This window comes from Sesamum indicum, linkage group LG12 (genome assembly GCF_026168435.1).
Source record: "Sesamum indicum cultivar Baizhima isolate 11 linkage group LG12, ASM2616843v1, whole genome shotgun sequence".
In the NCBI taxonomy this organism is placed as follows: Eukaryota; Viridiplantae; Streptophyta; class Magnoliopsida; order Lamiales; family Pedaliaceae; genus Sesamum; species Sesamum indicum.
Genome location: NC_142668.1, coordinates 6113414 through 6132109, shown reverse-complemented (window position 1 = coordinate 6132109; position 18696 = coordinate 6113414). Strand labels below are relative to the sequence as shown.

General features: G+C 40.8%; 1 protein-coding gene and 1 long non-coding RNA gene across 2 annotated transcripts; one reads left to right on the top strand and one right to left on the bottom strand.

Annotated features, from left to right (window-relative positions):
* Window positions 1-8198: 8198 nt before the first annotated feature.
* LOC148784795 (uncharacterized) lies at window positions 8199-9345 on the top strand. Its single transcript, XR_016063370.1, has 3 exons — window positions 8199-8406; window positions 8516-8608; window positions 8686-9345. It is a non-coding gene; the product is annotated as an uncharacterized LOC148784795 (long non-coding RNA).
* Window positions 9346-13810: 4465 nt separating this feature from the next.
* LOC148784794 (uncharacterized) lies at window positions 13811-14371 on the bottom strand. The gene has a single exon (XM_088876517.1). It carries the CDS (start codon window positions 14369-14371, stop codon window positions 13811-13813), a length of 561 nt encoding a protein of 186 aa, XP_088732643.1.
* Window positions 14372-18696: the final 4325 nt, after the last annotated feature.

Below are 18696 nucleotides of genomic sequence, written 5' to 3'. Positions count from 1 at the left end.
CCATGGAACGCTTATAATCTGAGAAAGTTTTACTCCTCAAATATTTCTATTTACAATTAGTTATCCTTGTAATCAAGCATTCCCTCACATGAATAAAAGAAATTCTTTCCCCCTTTCTTATGTTGTTAACAGGCTAAAGTTTCATATAAAATTACCACCGCTAGCTAGCACCTATCTATGCATAAAACATCTCTAGCTGGCGCACGCTCTCAAATAGGTCACTCCCAACTGGCGCAAAATTTTACATAAGTTGTTCTTAGTTAGCTCATGTTTTTAATAAGTCGTCCCTAGCTGGCGCATGCTCTTACATAAGTCGTCCCTAGCTGGCGCATGCTCTTACATAAGTCGTCCCTAGCTGGTGGACGCTTATATATAAAGCACCCCCAGCTGGTGTCCACTAATACCTAGGTCACCCCTAGCTAGCTCGTGCCTTTAGCAAGTTGCTTCCGGCTGATAAACGTGTTTACATAATAATGATCAGTTGATACTCACAATAACATGATCTACCCCTTACCTACACCTACATCCAATTCAACCATCACCAGTTAGCATATACATTATACTGGTAACTACCAACTGACACACTCACTTCAGTTTCTGGTTGTCTTGTGTTGGCACATCTATTTTAGCATAATGCAAGACTAATATACCACTGGGGTTCTATCCTTATTCATTTACTCTAAACATCTTCCTTGCTAATAACAGGAGGAGCTGGAACAAGTAAGCATGCACCAGCCAGGCAAAGCAAGTCAATATTCCATGCTTTATAACAGGTTGCCTAAACTTCTTGGTTTACCACAATGGAGTCTTATTTGCTCAGGGTCAATAAATTGCCTTATCTACCTATCTAGATAAGTATGTGATAAAGCACTTATTTTTACTACTCAACCTACATTAGCGGGGGTTGGAAAAACCTTCCCTCCCTATCCTACTTGAGATTATCCTAACACTTGCAGGGAACATTGTTACATAACATGCAAGCTGGGTATTTCTCAGCTAAATAATTAATCTGTAAGAAAGATATATTAAAAATAGCAAAGAGTAGAATCGTATAAAACCTGCAAACAATCAAGAAGATGAGAGGAGAGAAGATAGAATCCGAAAGGCATCACGGGCCCTCAAAATAATCATCCAAAACGCACAGGAAGGCATTTCAAAACCACATGCAAGCTGGTTGCTTGGAAGAAGAACATGTTCCATGGATCTTGCCTTTATTCAGAGCTTATCTTGCAAAAGTTGGTTGAACTATATCATAGCAAACATTGGTATGTCAGCACAATTACTCACATCTAAATCGGAAAAGCTTGCAAGAATAAAATCAAAATACACAAAAAGTTGTACTAGCAATAGTGCCTAAGATGACTTCTTTAGGACTTAATCCATAGCAGGAAAGGAGGGCTGGGTGAACAAGCTAGCGAGGGTCGTATTGGAAGGCATTTAAGCTATCTAGCAGGAGCTTGAAAGGAGTAGGGCAATTATGGATTGAGTACCTATGGAGTTCAAGGGCAACAGAAACCCACATTGTAGGGAAACGCCAGGGAGTAGGAGCTGATATGAAGAAATAATGACGTTCCACTCTTTGATAGAGGTATCAGATGGATGAAATTGGGCATTCCCCCAAGAGGTAAAATAAAACAAGCCCGAACTCGCTTTCTTCAATGTAAAGAAAGAGTGAAATTAAGCAGCTGATGAGGTCTCTCCTAAATTCCTAACCAAAATATAAAAATCAGAAATTATACTAAAAGCTTTGGGCACTAGTTAACCAAGCGCACTTTAAACAAAATTGACACATCGACAAAGAAAGAAGGAACAGGAAATCACAGCCCAGCTTCTAGTGGGGCCACGTCGAAACTAGGAAAACCCTCGGGGGAAATGAGGACGCTCAGCAGAAGCAGGGGCTTGAATCAGGAATTGATCATGTATTCCAAACCTAGACCTAATTGCACATATGTCCTCCTCCAGACAAGACTGGAAGATCCTAAATGACTCCGTACTAGAGGCGACTACCATATCCTCTGTCTTTCTTCTTTCCGATTCCTCTCTAGACATTCATTTTTTTACTACTCACTTCCTCCTCACCTTTGCCCTTGAAGACTAGAGTGAGAAGTATCAAGACTTCCTCGTATTCATCTAATAGAGTAGTTAAATCGATCAAAAAATCCTGTACGGTTTGCTCGCATGCACCCCCCTCAAACATGATTAAACTAAAAAAAGTGAGAGAAAAAAGACTTAACTAGGATGAATGAGGATAATAAGATGTTAGCAGAAGAAGCGCTTACAACCTACTAGAAAAATGGCGGATCAGAAAGAGACGAGGAAAAAAGGGGAAAAAGAGAAGAACTATGAAATTACCTTGACACAACGGAAGAGTGAAGCTGCTAGAAGGAAAGATGCCTTATATATCTTGTCATAAACAGTCCCTCTAACTAAGGACTTGATGGCCTTCTCCTCCTCCCATCAATTAAACAGCCCCCAAAACTTTCAAAGAGCTTGACTTTCTCCTTCCTTATTTCTTGTAATCATTACTATTTTATGACTCCTTTTTCCTATACAAAAATTCAAAATTCAAAAGAACAACCCTATGGAAAAGGGAGGAAACCCAACCTGCTAAACTCGGACGATTGGCCCTATTGATAAAACGAGCAAACCAAGTCCTTTCTTTTTTGGCAGGGTATCCAAGTTATGTCGATCAAGCCCTCAAGGCTTCTACATGACAACCCCCGCGAGTCAATTTAGTCGATTCGACACCTAGTCAATAAATCCACTAAGATCGCATAGACGCACCTCGTCTGTCACCGATGAAATGCGGCACTCATCAAATGAATTTAACTTTTTGTGCAAGTCTCCATAGGATACTCGATGTCCAATCTCGAGGTCCTCGACTTGGAATATTTCAGACCTAACCTCTCAGCAGTTAATTTCATGACCACCATCCAATGCGCGGTCTAACTGCATGGTTGTTAAAGTGGTATATGGGCTCTGTTATGATGTTTAGGCAGATATAAACAGACATAATGAGCACAACAAATAAATAAGCCAATTAAGTGAATACTCATTTTATTCACTAAATAATATTTCAGAATAGATTACATTCAAGCCAATCTAATTGGTTTTTTGGTCATTTATCCTAACAGGGTCCACCTCCATCCTGCCGTTGTTGCTCTTAATTGCCTCCTTGCAGCACTTTCGTGTTGTGTATTGATCAACTTTGACTCTTCCTATGTTGTTTTTGATAAAAAAGTTCAGCTTTATATAATAGGGACAACAGGCTGGGAAGTGTTCAAAGTAGATCGTCCTAGAATCAGGTTGTATGCTGATGGCATATCCACGACTAGGAAGTGAACCATCCTAGTCCTCCTAGTGGGTTACAAGAAAAAAAGAAGGGGAACCGAAATTTATCCTAATGGGTGTACGACCTTTACTGCAAAGCCATACAACAAAGTATCCACAGGCTCTAGCGGGATGTCCCTTAGCTCCATTTATTGATATACTAGCTACCTGAACCCACAATGATACGTTGACTAGTATAATTAGCCACTGTGGCAGAAATAACAAGTGCATCATTATTTAGTAAATATACTCCCTGGCCGTCAGCAGGACCAAAATGGATAATTTGTCCTCCTATTGGCGCCTTGTCGTTTATCTCCATAACATTTCTATCAGCCCTTGCATGGGCATTTCTAGCTCATCCCCAGTCCCCGTCTGTGGGTTCTCCTGCTATTATATGGATTATTCCTTTAGCTGGAATATTCTCTAGGCTTGTTTCTGTAGCTGGGACCTCCTTCCTTTTATATTTCCCTTTGCGAGGACTTCGTCTTGCTGCTCAGTTCTGCGAGAGCTGTGGTGATGTGAACGTTCTTCCTTCTCTTCACGCTTTTTTTCCTTATCCACGTAGTCCTTTAGGAAGCCAACTTGAATAAGTCTTTCTATTTCTTGCCTAGGCTGGCGGCAATGATTGGTAGGTGAGGATCCTCATCTGATACCTACAAAAGTATTTAGATTTTGGGAGGTGAAGATCCTCATCTGAACCTTAGGTCACTGCACGGCAGGAAATCGGTCAATCACCACAAGCGTCCTTGCAAGACTAGTTATTGGAGGTGCGTAATGATCATTTTTGGAATCAACGGGGGTTAAAAGGCCCTTGTGGTTCTTCCTTTGGTCTGCGAGTAGAAAATGACTCAATCTCCTTTCTCTTGTCACGTCCATTCTTCTTCACCAACTAGGCGTCCTCTAAATTCATATATTTTTTCTACCCGAGCTAGCATGTCTAAAAAGTCAGTAGATGGTTTCTTAGCTAATGATTCGAACAGAGGCCCTCCAGGAAGAGCCTGAGTGAACGGACTGACCAGCACCTCCTAGAGGGCTGTAGGGACCTCTAAGATGGCTATATCAAAATGCTGCACATAGGTCCTTAGAGTTTTCTTTTCTTCTTGCTTGATCCCAAAAAGTCTGATGGTTAAATTTTTGTACTTCTTGCTACTAGCGAACTGATGTTGGAAGAGGAAACTGAATTCTGCAAAAGATATAATTGATCCAGTAGAAGCTGGTCGAACCATTATTAGACAGAATTTGTTAAGTGTAATAAGAAAAACACAACACTTGATACCGTTAGTATACCTGTGCAGCAAGGTTGCGTTTACGAACTTACGAATGTGATCCGCTGGATCAGTGGTACCATCGTAAGCAGGTAGATGTGAAGGGGCTCAGAATTGAGCAGGAAGTTCTTCTACCATGAAGTGTTCGCTGAAAGAAATGCCATGGTCAGCAAGCATGGTTTCTTTTGTCACCTGTTGGTGAAGTTCCACCATTTCCTTCTTTAGGGATTGCCAGATACCAGGGGGCTAATGTCCAGCTACCTCATTGCCTGCAAAATCTGCGGGGGTGGATTAATCCTACTGGAGTCCAGCAGGGATCTACTCATCAATTCCTTAGCTTCCTAGCGTTCCCCCTCTTTCCAGTTGGGAAGAGGGACCTACTCTGCTGGCTTGAGAACCACAGAGGGTTGAGTTGATGGTCTCCATGATGAACTGACAAAACTGCTCACAAAAGATTAGGTTCAAAACAGCAGGTTCAGTTGCTTGGTCAAAAGTTGGAGCCGGGACAAGAGCATTAGCCCATGGTGCTGGATCTGGATTATGGACGTTAGCATCTCCCAAAGTGCGATTGGTAGGTGGAATAGTAAGTCTAGATGCAACAGGGAAGGAAAAGTCTCCCTCATAGGATCTGTAGTCACCTCCATCTTGGAATTTTTCATTTCTCACGCCAAAGCTCAAGTGTTCCCACAGATGGCGCCAATGATGCGTACAACAAATTTGGCCACACTACAAGAGTCGAAGGATCTTTAAGAAAATTTTAAGATTATTTGAGGACTAGCCATGCAAAATAGAGGTTAGCATTTCGAGGCTTAAGTCAGTAACGATTTATGAAGAAATAAAAAGAAAAACTTGAAATAACGTCAGAATAATAGTGAGATATTATTAAAGATGATAAATATTCATGTGGAATGCAAAATATAGACTTAGAATAGCCTAAGAACCGAGAGAAAATGGAGAAGATAGTGAGAGTTTGAGAGTGAAGAGTGATGTTACCAAATGACTGCACAAGGACTCTATTTATAAGCTTGTAATAGAGTTGGATACAGGGTCAATTACTGAGTTCCGTACGTCATTAGAAAGCTCTTTGAGTTGGTTGTCATATGCAACAAACCGTTGATGTGGATAAATATTGACTAAGATACATGAGCTGGACTGAACACTGTCAAGTTTGCATATTCTGTCAAATCGTGAGTTTGGACTTTGGCCCTTGATTCGGACTAGCAATTTGAACAAACTGGTAAAGCTAGAGCTGCTCCTGCTAAAAATCCGGGAGTTGGTTATTTGTGAATTTTCCAGCTCATTACCCACCGATTTAGTTGGAACCACCTGGAGATACGCTAGGGTGATGTGTAGAAATGTGTTGGAAAGCTATATGATGTGGCCTCTTAGCCGTATGATGACGTGTCTGATTAAAATTGGCTTAATTCTTAGGCCTGCCAGTTCGATAAGATAACAAGTGAGCTTGTGAGCCTTTTTTTCCTACTGATGGGCCTTATCCGTCCTGTTGGTTCTACTGATGAGCCAGCTGGGCTCTTACCCGACTAAGCTAGAAAGTCTAACTTGTGGACTTGAACCAATAATTTTAGGGGGCATCATTAGTATTCATATTTTTCTATATAAGATATATTTGGATATGCGAAAGATATTGTGGATTTTTTAAAATTAATTTTATAATTTAAAGTTTAAAATAACTTAAAGTTAGACTAATATTTATTGCATCATTAGTGTTTTATTGATTTTTGGACAAAATCGAAAAAGTTCTTTTATGTATTCTAATCCATCTCTTACATTATGTACATTGCTCAGTGTTTTTCTAATTCTGAACTTCTTGAGTTGATAAAATATTTAAAATCTCCTTTTCAATTTTCAAGAAAAAAATAAGAGAAATGTGCATATATGAACAACTTTCAAAGTGGCATGTTTTAAAAGGATGTACAAAGCTATATAGGTTAATATTAAAAGCGCTAAATGCAACATCAAATATAGAATGTTAAAAGAAAAATTAGAATATTTTATATAAATATGAAAATTTGTGGATGCAAGATTTTAGAAAAATATAGAAGTTAAGAAAAATTTTAGGAAAGTTCTATATATAAGTTTATAAGCTTTTACGGTATTTAAAAATATTTTTAAAAGAGTTTATTTAAAGCTTCTCACCACACCATTGAAATTAATCTTTTCCGTCCATTTGAAAAGCCAAATGTATAAATATTCGATTGGAGCTCATTTCTAATAATCAAATTTGATATCAATATTTTCATCAAAATTTTCTTATTGAAATCTTTTACTTATTTACACATCATTTTAGGATGGAGAAAGAAAAATAATTAATATTTAAAAATGAAAAATAATGAATATTATGAAAGTAAAGCAAGAGAACGATTGATGTAGAGGGCTTGTGTGGGGCTGTATATATAGGGGTTGGAACTCAAGTTGAAGAGTCCGAGTCAACTTAGAATCTTTAATATATCCAATTTCTGTTTAACTAGGAAACAAATTTAGAATTCTATATTTTGCATAAGTTTTAATTTATCTCTTATTATGTAAGAAAATTTAATATTATGAGATACAGAAAATAAATGTAAATGATGTTACTAACTAATTTATTTCCAAAGATTTTTAGATTTTTTTAGATAGAGATAACAATTATACACTTATGTAAATTCAAATAAAATTTAAAATAAAAAAAAAAGATAATTATCCAAAAGATCTGATGAATCTTATGGATAAAGATAAACAATCATATCCAAAAATTAGATCTTCAAAAAGTCATAATTATCTATCTTGCAAAGTAGAAGGCTAAAATGCCGGGGAAATTTATGTTATTCAAAAAATAAGTAAATAAATTTCAAAGAATTCAAACTTAATGTATTATTAAGCTCAAATAAATTTAAGTTATTAAGAAAAATCTTTTGAGTAAGAATAAATAACCAACTAAATATTTATATAAATTTTATATAAAATCCAAAGAGGTTTCCCAAGTACGTGTGACAAAAAAGGGAAAAGAAAAAAAATCAGGATTATGTGGTGAGGAAATAAATATAAAAAATCCAACCGTTGAAAACATTAATATATATTAAATAATTATTAACTAAAATCAAAATTTAGTTTACCTAGAAATATAATAAAAAAAAATATTAATTAGGTCTTTGAATTTAATTAAGTTATTAATTAATTTATCTGAACAAATTACTGAATTCTTTTAGATACCATAATGCCTAATACAAAGTCTTTTTTTTTTACAATGTCGGCCTAAAATAATCATACATTTCTTATGGTAAAAATATTGCAGAAAAATTATCTTAATATTGATGCCAGTGATATTAAGATAATTAAATCTAGTTAATTATTGTATTTACAAAAAAAAAAGAACAAAAAACAATCGAATATTGTCATCACTAACACATTGATAATTAAATAAATATGTTGAATTATAATACACTCCATATAAAATAATAAATTTAATGATATAAAATATAAAATTGATAATATTAAAAAAGACAATTAATTAGTATAAAGTAGAAGGATTATTCGAATAGAGATGGGATAATAAAAAATAGAAAGGGAGAGGAAGAGAGAGAAATGGTGTGCTGTGCATTTCTTTACATTTCGTCATTTCATAAACTCGACAAACAACAAAAACTCTAGTTCCTCCTCCCTCCTGAGGCTCCTAATTACGTAATCTCTCAAATTGCTATTGCCAACCCACATTCTTAGAATTGAAAATCATACGGGTTCTACAGATTTTAGCATGTTGAGGCTGTGGAAATAGTACCAGAATTGTTTAGCAACCCATCCAGTTAAAACCCAGGTGATTTTTTGGGGTTTTGGTTATTTGTTTTGTTCTTTTTGTTGATTCTTTGGGGTTTTGGTTATTTGTTTTGTTCTTTTTGTTGATTCTTTAAGATTTTGATTTCCAGATACTTTTTGAGGCATCGGAGGTTGAGATCCCGACTAGCTTTGTATTTTATTTCCAGATACTCCGATGCCTAAGTCAGAGGTTGAGATCGAAGGTAAAATTCAGCGATCTAAAATATAAATGTAGATGAACAGTGTACCTTCTCTCAGTGTGGACTTGGGGTATTTATAGGTGAGTGAAGATGGGACCCTCCTGTTGGACAGGTGTCGGCTTCAGGCTTATCTATGCAATGACTCAGCTATTCTTCCGGTGGACACCTGTCCGATATATAATATGGGTTGGATTCGGATTCATGGGGCCCGATTTGAGACGTCATCAAGCCACAATGTGCCACATGCGATCCTGCGATCTCACTTTGCGATCTTGTTCATGCCTTTTCTTTGCATCGACCTGCGACCTTATACGCGACCATCTGGCAAAGCTTTATTTTAATCAGCATCTCCTTGCGACATCCTCATCACAATTCCCCCACTTCTTTCAAATGTAATTTATTGCATTAGGAAGAAGTATGTCTCTTCCAATTTAGGTCGAAAGAAATCCTTGTAAGGTCGCGTGTTTAATGCAATATGATAATCGAGGATTGAAGTTTTGCACATGTACCGTCATCCAAGATCAGTAACCGAAAGGTCTTGCTACAATAAGCCCAAACGTCGCATTAATGAGCGCGACAGCTCGATCATCGAAGCGCCACTTGTCATTCATCCGCTCGCTTCAGCAGGGCGCACCTTTCCACACAGTAGCCTATATATACCCTTCCCTTTCAAAATCCGCCTGCTCCATCACTTCGTCCTCAAGATCGTTGCCAGACTCCCAACGACCTGCCTCCTCGACCTCATCAAGGTACCATGTCTTCCATTAGCTCGAGCTTTTCCTTTTCTATTTCTGCGACTTTCCCTTTGCATGAACAACCAGAGGGTCCTTCTGTAGTTAGATCTAGGTCTAGATCTAGGTCGAGGTCTAGATCAAATCCTTCCAACAACTCATCTGACGATGAGACCCCCAAGCATGTTAGGTATCAACAATCTTTAGATAACAGTCCTTGGATCGGTATTGTAAGCAAAGTAAAGCAATCCATTTCCCAAATAAAGGAAAAAGACTTCATCCTGCATGATTTTGAGGTCTTGATCCCCCGTTCCTTTGATCGCATGCATACACCTCCTAGAGGTTTTTGTACTCTATCGATCGGCCATTTCGAGGCCGGTCTGCGATTGCCTCTAGCTCCCCCTGTAGCTCGCATACTTAGGGGATTAAGGTTAAACCCTATGCAACTGTCCCCCAATTCCATCAGCCACATTGTACTTTTTGTCATAATAATGCGAGCTTTCGACCTCGACCCCAGTTTTGATAATTTTTGGTCGGTCTATTCTTTCACTACCTCCACTAGTTCGGCCAATAGGGGTTTCTTCTACCTCACCTTTCGTAGACAGTGTAGATATCTAGAGCCCCTTAAATCCAATACCGGTCCTTGGAAGGATCGCTTCGTCTTCGTTCGACCTCCACCTGGCCAACAGTGGCCTTTTACTCTCAAGTGGTCCGTAGAAAAACCTGAACCAGTTACCGAAGGAGAGGGTCTAGATGGGGATTTGATTAATAGTCTCACTTCTAACCCCTTTTTTCCAAAAAAGTTGCTGACCGAAGAGATTTTCTGTCTTGCGCGCCTGTCTCGTGCCTTTGTACCCATCACCGGGTCATTAGGTGATTCTTCCTTTTTTCTTCTTATTTGCTAACTTTTCGAGGTCGCAATTTTGCAGAGACCAAAGTTATGTTGGGTCGTCTGGCTAAGCGTGCTCAAGCTCGCCAGGAGCGAGCTACTCGTGAACATGTCCAACCCACTCCACCACAAGATCGGGCTCCAGGTCGCGTCACTCCTCAGCGACCCGATCCTAACACTTCGGCCACCCCAACAGCTGACTTGCAAAGGCTGGAGACTCCGATTGACATCGACAGTGAGGAAGTCCAACCTCACGACCTTCCTCCTCCTATTCGAGGTGCTTCCCCCAGCACCGAGATGGTTGGCTCGCAAGTCGAGGGTGCGGCTGCTGGCCCTAGTCGCCCGAAACGAAAGCATAGGTCGCCTTCTAGGTCGAGGCATGGGAGACCACTCTTCCACAGGCGATCCGAAGAGGAGGCTGCCGCTGCTCGAGCTGTTGAAGACGAAAACTTGAAGCGTTTGAAGGAGGTTGAGGAGTGGGAGTTGTCTGCCTTGGCCACTCATCGCACAGAATCCCAAAAATCTGCTGAACTGACCGGGGCTCGACTTGCTCCTAACTGGAAGGTCTCTGATGATAGTACTATTCTGAACAGCGAGGCTGGACAGGAATCTTATGAGATCTACAGGCACACGATCTTACCCCGCGACCAAGCTGCACTTCTTTCTTATCCATATCCCCGACTGGAGCAGTATGGTGCTCATGCTTTGGCACAGGTAATGACTTCTACTTTTTTAGTTGTCTCGACTTCTTTTCTGAATCTGTATCCTCTCTATAGGCCGGGTCGTTCATGCGATCACTGTCGCTCAAATGTACCGTCCTTCACAAGCGTCGCCAGGAGGCTCAAGAAAAATATCGCGAGATTCGAAGCGATCTCCGGGCGAAAGAGAAGGAATGGGGAAAGGAACGCCAATGCTCTGATGAGGTGAAGGCAAGTCTTGAGGCGGAGGTCGCTCGACTGAAGGAGATCGTTGACCTGCATGGTGCTGAGATCGCTAGAGTGCGTGAAGAGGATCAAAGGTTAGGCTTTTCTGCAGGCCAAGAAGCGGGTCTCATTCAAGGTCGCACAGAAGGTAGGGGAGGAGTTTCTGAACTCTGCTGAGTTCGATGCTCGAGTTCGCAGTGCTAGGCTGGAAGGAGCTCGAGATTTCTTGAAGACTCCAGTCTTCGATACTGCGGTTGAGATCAAGGCGAGCATCTACATGACACAGGGCTTCAACAAGTGCAAGGCTCAAGCTAATAAATTGGAGGCATTTGCTGAAGGGTTCGATCAGAGCAAGCTCAACCCCTTTGTAGATGAGAACTTCCAGCCATACCCTGTAGAGCCATCTCCTCAGATTGAAGGGACCGAGTTCGCAAGCTTAATAGATGACGTGGAGGCTATGGATGAATGAGCTCGACCGATCGACCTTGTGACCTGCATTCCTGCAAATACTTAGAGAATTTTTGTATAGATCCAGGGTTAGAGACATAATCACATTTTGGCTGTTCATGCTTTCTGATCTCATATTTTTTAATGATTTTTAAACTTTTGCCATGTCTATCAACTTTATCGATTTAATGCATGATAGCTTCTTCATTTATTCAATGAATGTGTGAATGGCGTTCTGGAATGTTTAGATTAAACACTACTGCAACATTTTCCAAGTCAGGAAGATCGAATGATCGGGTGATCACGTGACCTGCAACCTCCAAATATTCTTCGCAGATCGATTGATCATCCATAGGTTCCACCACTCTTTTCCAGATAGAACGATTTTTGGTAGATCATATGATCTTTTGCAGATTCTGCGATCTTTCACAGATCGAATGATCTTTTTCAGATCTTGTAATCTTTTTCAGATTCTGCGATCTTTCACAAATCGAATGATCTTTTTCAGATCTTGTAATCTTTTTCAGATTCTGCGATCTTTTTCAAATCGAATGATCTTTTTCAGATCTTGTAATCTTTTGCAGATTCTAGAAATAAACACAAGGAACAAGCGTTCAATAAGATAAATCGCAGAAAAAGAACATGGTGGTATTATATATGCAAACGATCTTTTTCAGATACAACATTCATGACCTTTCATTAGTTTTGAAATAGACCTTTCTCAGGTACAAAAGCGATCTCTATCTACATGCTGACGGCCTTTTACAGGTTCATAACTACGCATAAAACTTTTTGATGTTTTGAACGTTCCACGGCCTGGGTAAATCTCGACCCTCCATATCCTGCAGGCGGTATGTACCTCTTTGTTTGATTACTGTAACTTTGTAGGGTCCTTCCCAGCCCGGGTCGAGCTTCCCTACGTGCTTTGATACCTCAACCTTCTTCAAAATGAGGTCTCCAACTTGGAATTGTCTGGGCTTCAATTTTTTGTTATAACTTTTCATCATCAAACCCTTATGATGAAGCATTTTCGCATATGCGACCTCTCTTTTTTCTCCGATCAACTCCAAGTCCAGCAAGCGTTCCTCGCGATTAGTTGCAGGGTCATACATAGTCACTCGATGTGATTCCTCGCCTATCTCTGCAGGAATAAGAGCTTCAGTACCAAATACAAGGTAAAAAGGAGTTTCACCTGTTGATAATCTAGGTGTAGTTCGGTACGCCCACAAAACTCTAGGTAATTCATCCAACCATGAGCCCTTAGAACTTAATCTTGTTTTCAAATGCTGAAGGATGGTCCTGTTAACAACCTCGACCTGTCCATTCGACTGTGGGTGCCCCACTGCAGTGAAGTTTTGCTGAAATTTTAGCTCTTTACACCAATTTGTGATTTTCTTTCCTTAGAATTGAGTGCCATTGTCTGAGATCAAGACTCTAGGGACTCCGAACCGGCTTATGATATTTTTCCATATGAAATCGATCATATTGCTCTCCGTCACCTTAGCTACAGCTTCTGCTTCTACCCATTTAGAAAAGTACTCCACGGCCACTACAATGAATTTTTTCTGAGATCGCGCGGTGGGGAAAGGTCCTAAGATGTCTATCCCCCATTGATCGAAGGGACAAGCGATCTTAATAGGTTTCAGTTGGGTCGCTAGTGCATGGATTTGTGCTGCAAACTTTTGACAAGTTTCGCATCTCTTGACCAATTCTTTCGTATCTTTCACCAGGGTTGGCCAAAAATACCCTTGTCTGATAACTTTTTGTGCGAATGACCTTCCCCCAGAATGATTTCCACAACTTCCTTCATGAATTTCCCTCATCACGTATTTAGCTTTCTCTGGATCAAGGCATTTCAACAATGGTCCTTCTATGGTCCTCTTGTATAACTGCTCGTCAACTAATGTGAAACGAGCTGCTCTCGCTTTCAATCTCCGTGCAGCAATGGAATCAGTCGGTAAAATACCCTCCTTCAAGTATCGAACAATTTCATCCTTCCATGACGGCATCTCGCTCGTCGTATTAACATCAACACCTCCGGCGATCGCGGACGTTTCCTTGATCATCACTGTAATCTTGCGATCTCTAATTCCTGATAGAGTAGCCCCAAACTTCGACAGCGAATCGGCTCTGTCATTTTCATGTCGTGGGATCTGATGCACCTGGCATTTGTTAAATTTGGACATTATGGATTTTGCTTTGGTGTGGTACAGTATCATGCGCTCTTCTTGGTCTCATAAGTCCCCTCTATTTGTAAAGCAACAAGTAGTGAATCTGTGAAGACTTCTAGATCTTTTGCACCCGCTTCCAACGACAACTCCAGACCCATGATAAGAGCTTCATACTCAGCTTCATTATTGGTGACTGAAAAAGATAGTCGTGCTGCCACCTCGATCTCTATATTTTCAGGACCTTGTATCAATATCCCGATTCCTCCATTTCCCGCATTAGAGGATCCGTCCACATGCAACATCCATTTATCCTGCCTAGGCTCACTCTTAGGCTCGCCAACGAACTCGACCATAAAGTCTGCCAAAACTTGTCCTTTCAATACCGTACGAGCTTGATATTCAATATCAAATTCGCCCAGTTCTACTGCCCACTTCACAAGCCTACCCGAGGCTTCTGGTCGCGCCAATATATTACGGAGCGGATGATTGGTTAGGACGACCATGCGATGACCCTGGAAGTAAGGTCGCAATTTGCGGGCCGTTACAATAAGCGCAAGTGCTAGCTTCTCAATCTGCGCATACCTTTTCTCCGCTCCTTGCAACATCTTGCTTACATAATATATCGAATTCTGCACCCCACCTTCTTCTCTAACCAAGGCCGAACCGACTACATTCTCCAACACGGCTAGATATATATATATAACACCTCATTTCTTTTCGGTTTTGTTAGTAGCGGTGGTGAGCGCAGGTATGTTTTTAAGTTTTGAAATGTTTGCTCACACTTATCCGTCCACTCAAAATTCTTGGTTTTCCTCAACACCTTAAAGAAAGGTAGATTTCTATCTGAGGATTTAGAAATAAAATGACTGAGGAAAGCGAGCTTACCAGTAAGTTTTTGGACCTCTTTGATGGTGGTTGGCGACTTCAGCTTCAATATTGCGTCTATCTTTTCGTGGTTGGCGACTTCAGCTTCAATATTGCGTCTATCTTTTCGGGGTTCATTTCGATTCCACGTTCACTGACTAGATAACCCAGAAATTTTCCCCCTACAACTCCGAAGGTGCATTTCATCGGATTTAACTTCATTCTGAATTTCCTGAGTGTTGCAAAGGTTTGTTCAAGATAAACTATATGATCCTGCGACCTCGAGCTCTTGACCAGCATATCGTCAACATAGACTTCCATAGTTTTCCCAATATGATCTTCAAACATTCTGTTCACTAGGCGCTGGTTGTGGCCCCTGCATTCTTTAGCCCAAAGGGCATCACCTTATAGCAATATATTCCCCTTTCCGTCACGAATGAAGTTTTGCTTTGATCCTCTTCTGCCATGAAAATTTGATGGTAACCTTGGTAGGCATCCATCATGGAGAATAGCTCATATCCAGTGGTTGAGTCTACCAATGCATCAATTCGAGGAAGTGGATACGGATCATTTGGGCATGCTTTGTTCAAATCTGTGAAGTCGATACAAACTCTCCACTTTCCTCCTGGTTTAGGCACTACCACAACGTTGGATAACCAATCTGTGTATTGGACTTCAGTAATGCATCCAGCGCTCAATAGTCTTTCCACTTCTTCTCTGATCACCTAATTTTTCTCCATGCTGAAATTTCTCTTTTTTTGTTGCACAAGTCGCATGGTAGGGTCTACATTCAACCTGTGAACAATCACTTCTGGTGCCACACCTACGAAATCAGACGAGCTCCACACGAAGACATCAGCATTTCTCCTTAGTAACGATATCATCAAGGTTTCCAATGGCTCACCCAAATGCGACCCTATCCTGGTAGTCTTGGAGGGATCTCCCTGGATCACCTCTACAATTTTGTGAGTTTCAGTCGGTCGAATTCTTTCGGCTTTCTCCTCAGGTACCTGGTCTCCTCCTTCAGTAATGTCTAATTTTCTCTTTTTATCCGTGCTTTTACTGGTCGCAAATCACCTCACCTATTCCCGCTCTGGTTGGAAATTTTACTTTCAAATGGTATGTAGACAATATTGCTCGAAAAGCATTCAACCCAGGTCTTCCAAGGATTACATTATATGCAAACAGCGTGTCTACGACTAAAAATTTGATCATCAATGTTTTCCTCCGAGGTTCTTCTCCCACAGACACGGGCAGATCAAGGGTTCCGAGTGGTATGATCTCAGTACCACCAAACCCAACCAGAGGGGTTCTTATAGGTTCTAATTCGGCATTTTCTAACCCCATCTTGACGAGGACATCCTGGAGGATGATATCTGTTGAACTTCCATTATAATTCAGAACTTTTCGGACCGTAAAGTTGCTATGTCGAGTCTGATCACCATGGGATCGTTTTGCGACCCTGCTCTTCCTGTCGCATCCTTGCTTCCAAATGTGATTTCTTCTTCTGGCTCAATATTTGCCATCAGTTGACCACGTTGAACATTTCTATTCTGTCGCTTTCTAGATCTCCCCGAATCGCCCCCTTCAGGCCTTCCTGCAATAGTATATATGATGCCTTTCACAGGCGCATTTCCTCCCAGATTAGCTTCTTTCATCATCCCTTTTCCTTTATCCTGCCTTCTGTCGGGACTCCTAGACCTGCTTCTACGAACAACAGTTTCCTCAGCGCGACATTTTAACACCAGCTCTTTAAAATATCCTTGTCTTATCAGCCTCTCAATCTCATCTTTCAGTTGGTAACACTCTTTCGTGTCATGTCCACGCTCGCGGTGAAATTTACAATACTTACCCGAAAATTTCTTAGCTGGTGTGAATCTCGTATGGCGGGGCCATTTTAACATGTCTGATTTCTCCACAGTCAACAGCGCCTTCGTTCGGGTAGTGTTCAAGGGTGTGTACCGGTGGTATTTTGGTCGGTATGGAGGGTCGCGAGTGCGATCAGCATTTTGCCTTAGATCATTCCCAGATTCGTGGTCGCGGGTCCTTCTAGCACCTAACCACTCCCCATCCTTCATTGCATTCATTTCTTCTTCGTTAATATATTTTTGCGCCAAGCGCATCAATTGTTCCACATTGGTCGGCGGGTCTCTTGCCAGAGCAGAGGCGAAAAGTCCTTTCTTCAACCCGTGAATGAGGATACTTACCATCATGTCAATCCTCAGATCTTGGACCTCCAGAGTCTCGTTATTAAATCTCCCCATGAATTTTTTTAAGGTCTCATTTTCTTTTTGCCTCATAGTAAATAGATAGGTCGCTGACCTTTTTTGCTTTCTCTTACTCGCAAAATGGAAAATGAATTTCTGCACCAGCTACTCGTGTGATTCAATGCTACCCTCCGGCAAACTCATAAACCATTCTTGTGCCTTCCCTGTTAAGGTAGTCACGAATAGTTTTGCTTTAATTGGGTCCGTTTGTCCATAAAGATTCATCATCAAATCAAATGCGGACACATGCTCTTGCGGGTCTTTCAGACCGTCATATTTTGGTAAATCCAGCATTTTAAAAGTTGCACCTACAATTTCACTCAAAATTCTATTACAAAACAGTGAGTGTTTGTTCTGAGTAACTAATTCTCCCCTTCGTTTCAGCTCATCAATCTATTTCCCCAGTAGATGAATCTGTCTGCCTACACTATCGACATCCGCTCTCGAGATCGTGAGTTCTCGCCTCCACCATCCACCATGCGAACTAGACCCCACTTCAGAAGGAGCGGCCGCGCGTCTCCTCTCGGGAGCTCTCCTACTCATCCCCTCAGAAACCCGCTCGGTCTCTCTTTCCCGTACCATTCTTCGTCGGGCATTTTCATTTTCAACGGGTTGTATTCTTCTTTCGTATGCTAAAATGGCATTCCTGCTAGCTTCCTCCATCATTCGTTGTAATTTGTCTTGAGTCAATTGGACTATTCTTTCATTCCCCACTCTCGCGGTCTCCTCAATGGCCCGCCTACCACCTTCCAATCTCTCCATGTTTTAGGGTTTGTTTTATCTCCAGAATCGTTCCCACAGACGGTGCCAAACTGATCCGCCTCGATTACGTTTGACCTTGATCAATGATCTCGACCTCCCACGTCACCGATTTGGACCTGTTATCTGGAAATAAAATACAAAGCTAGTCGGGATCGTCCCGACGACGATACTTCGATGCCTAAGTCAGAGGTTGAGATCGAAGGTAAAATTCAGCGATCTAAAATATAAATGTAGATGAACAGTGTACCTTCTCTCAGTGTGGACTTGGGGTATTTATAGGTGAGTGAAGATGGGACCCTCCTGTTGGACAGGTGTCGGCTTCAGGCTTATCTATGCAATGACTCAGCTATTCTTCCGGTGGACACCTGTCCGATATATAATATGGGTTGGATTCGGATTCATGGGGCCCGATTTGAGACGTCATCAAGTCACAATGTGCCACATGCGATCCTGCGATCTCACTTTGCGATCTTGTTCATGCCTTTTCTTCGCATCGACCTGCGACCTTATACGCGACCATCTGGCAAAGCTTTGTTTTAATCAGCATCTCCTTGCGACATCCTCATCACTTACCATATTTACTGAGAACTATCCGATTTCATTATTTCACCATTAAATATTAATGTGAATTCAAGGACCAATTTGGTCTTGAAGTAGGATGCTTAAAACAATTTGCTTACTGCTAGTGCATTTTCTTGTTGATGGGAGGACAGTCATTTGATGGTGGATTTGGATATGGAGGAGTTTTAGAGGAAAGTTGAGAGATGTAAATAGAGTGCTTCTTTAAGGGAATATTACCACGATTCTTTCTCTACCCACGTCAAACAAGATATCTTTTCTTTTGAAGGAAATTCGTCTAATTCTTTGAATTTGCTGCAAATACTCTATAGAAAAATTCAGTGAAATAGACAACTCTTTCAGGGATATGTAAGGGTGTATGCATCTATCTATTTGTGTTTGGAAGAATGGTGTGCGGGGAAAGGGATTTGCTGTGTATCTCTTTCACTCTTTTTATCTTATTTGCAGTTATATGATAT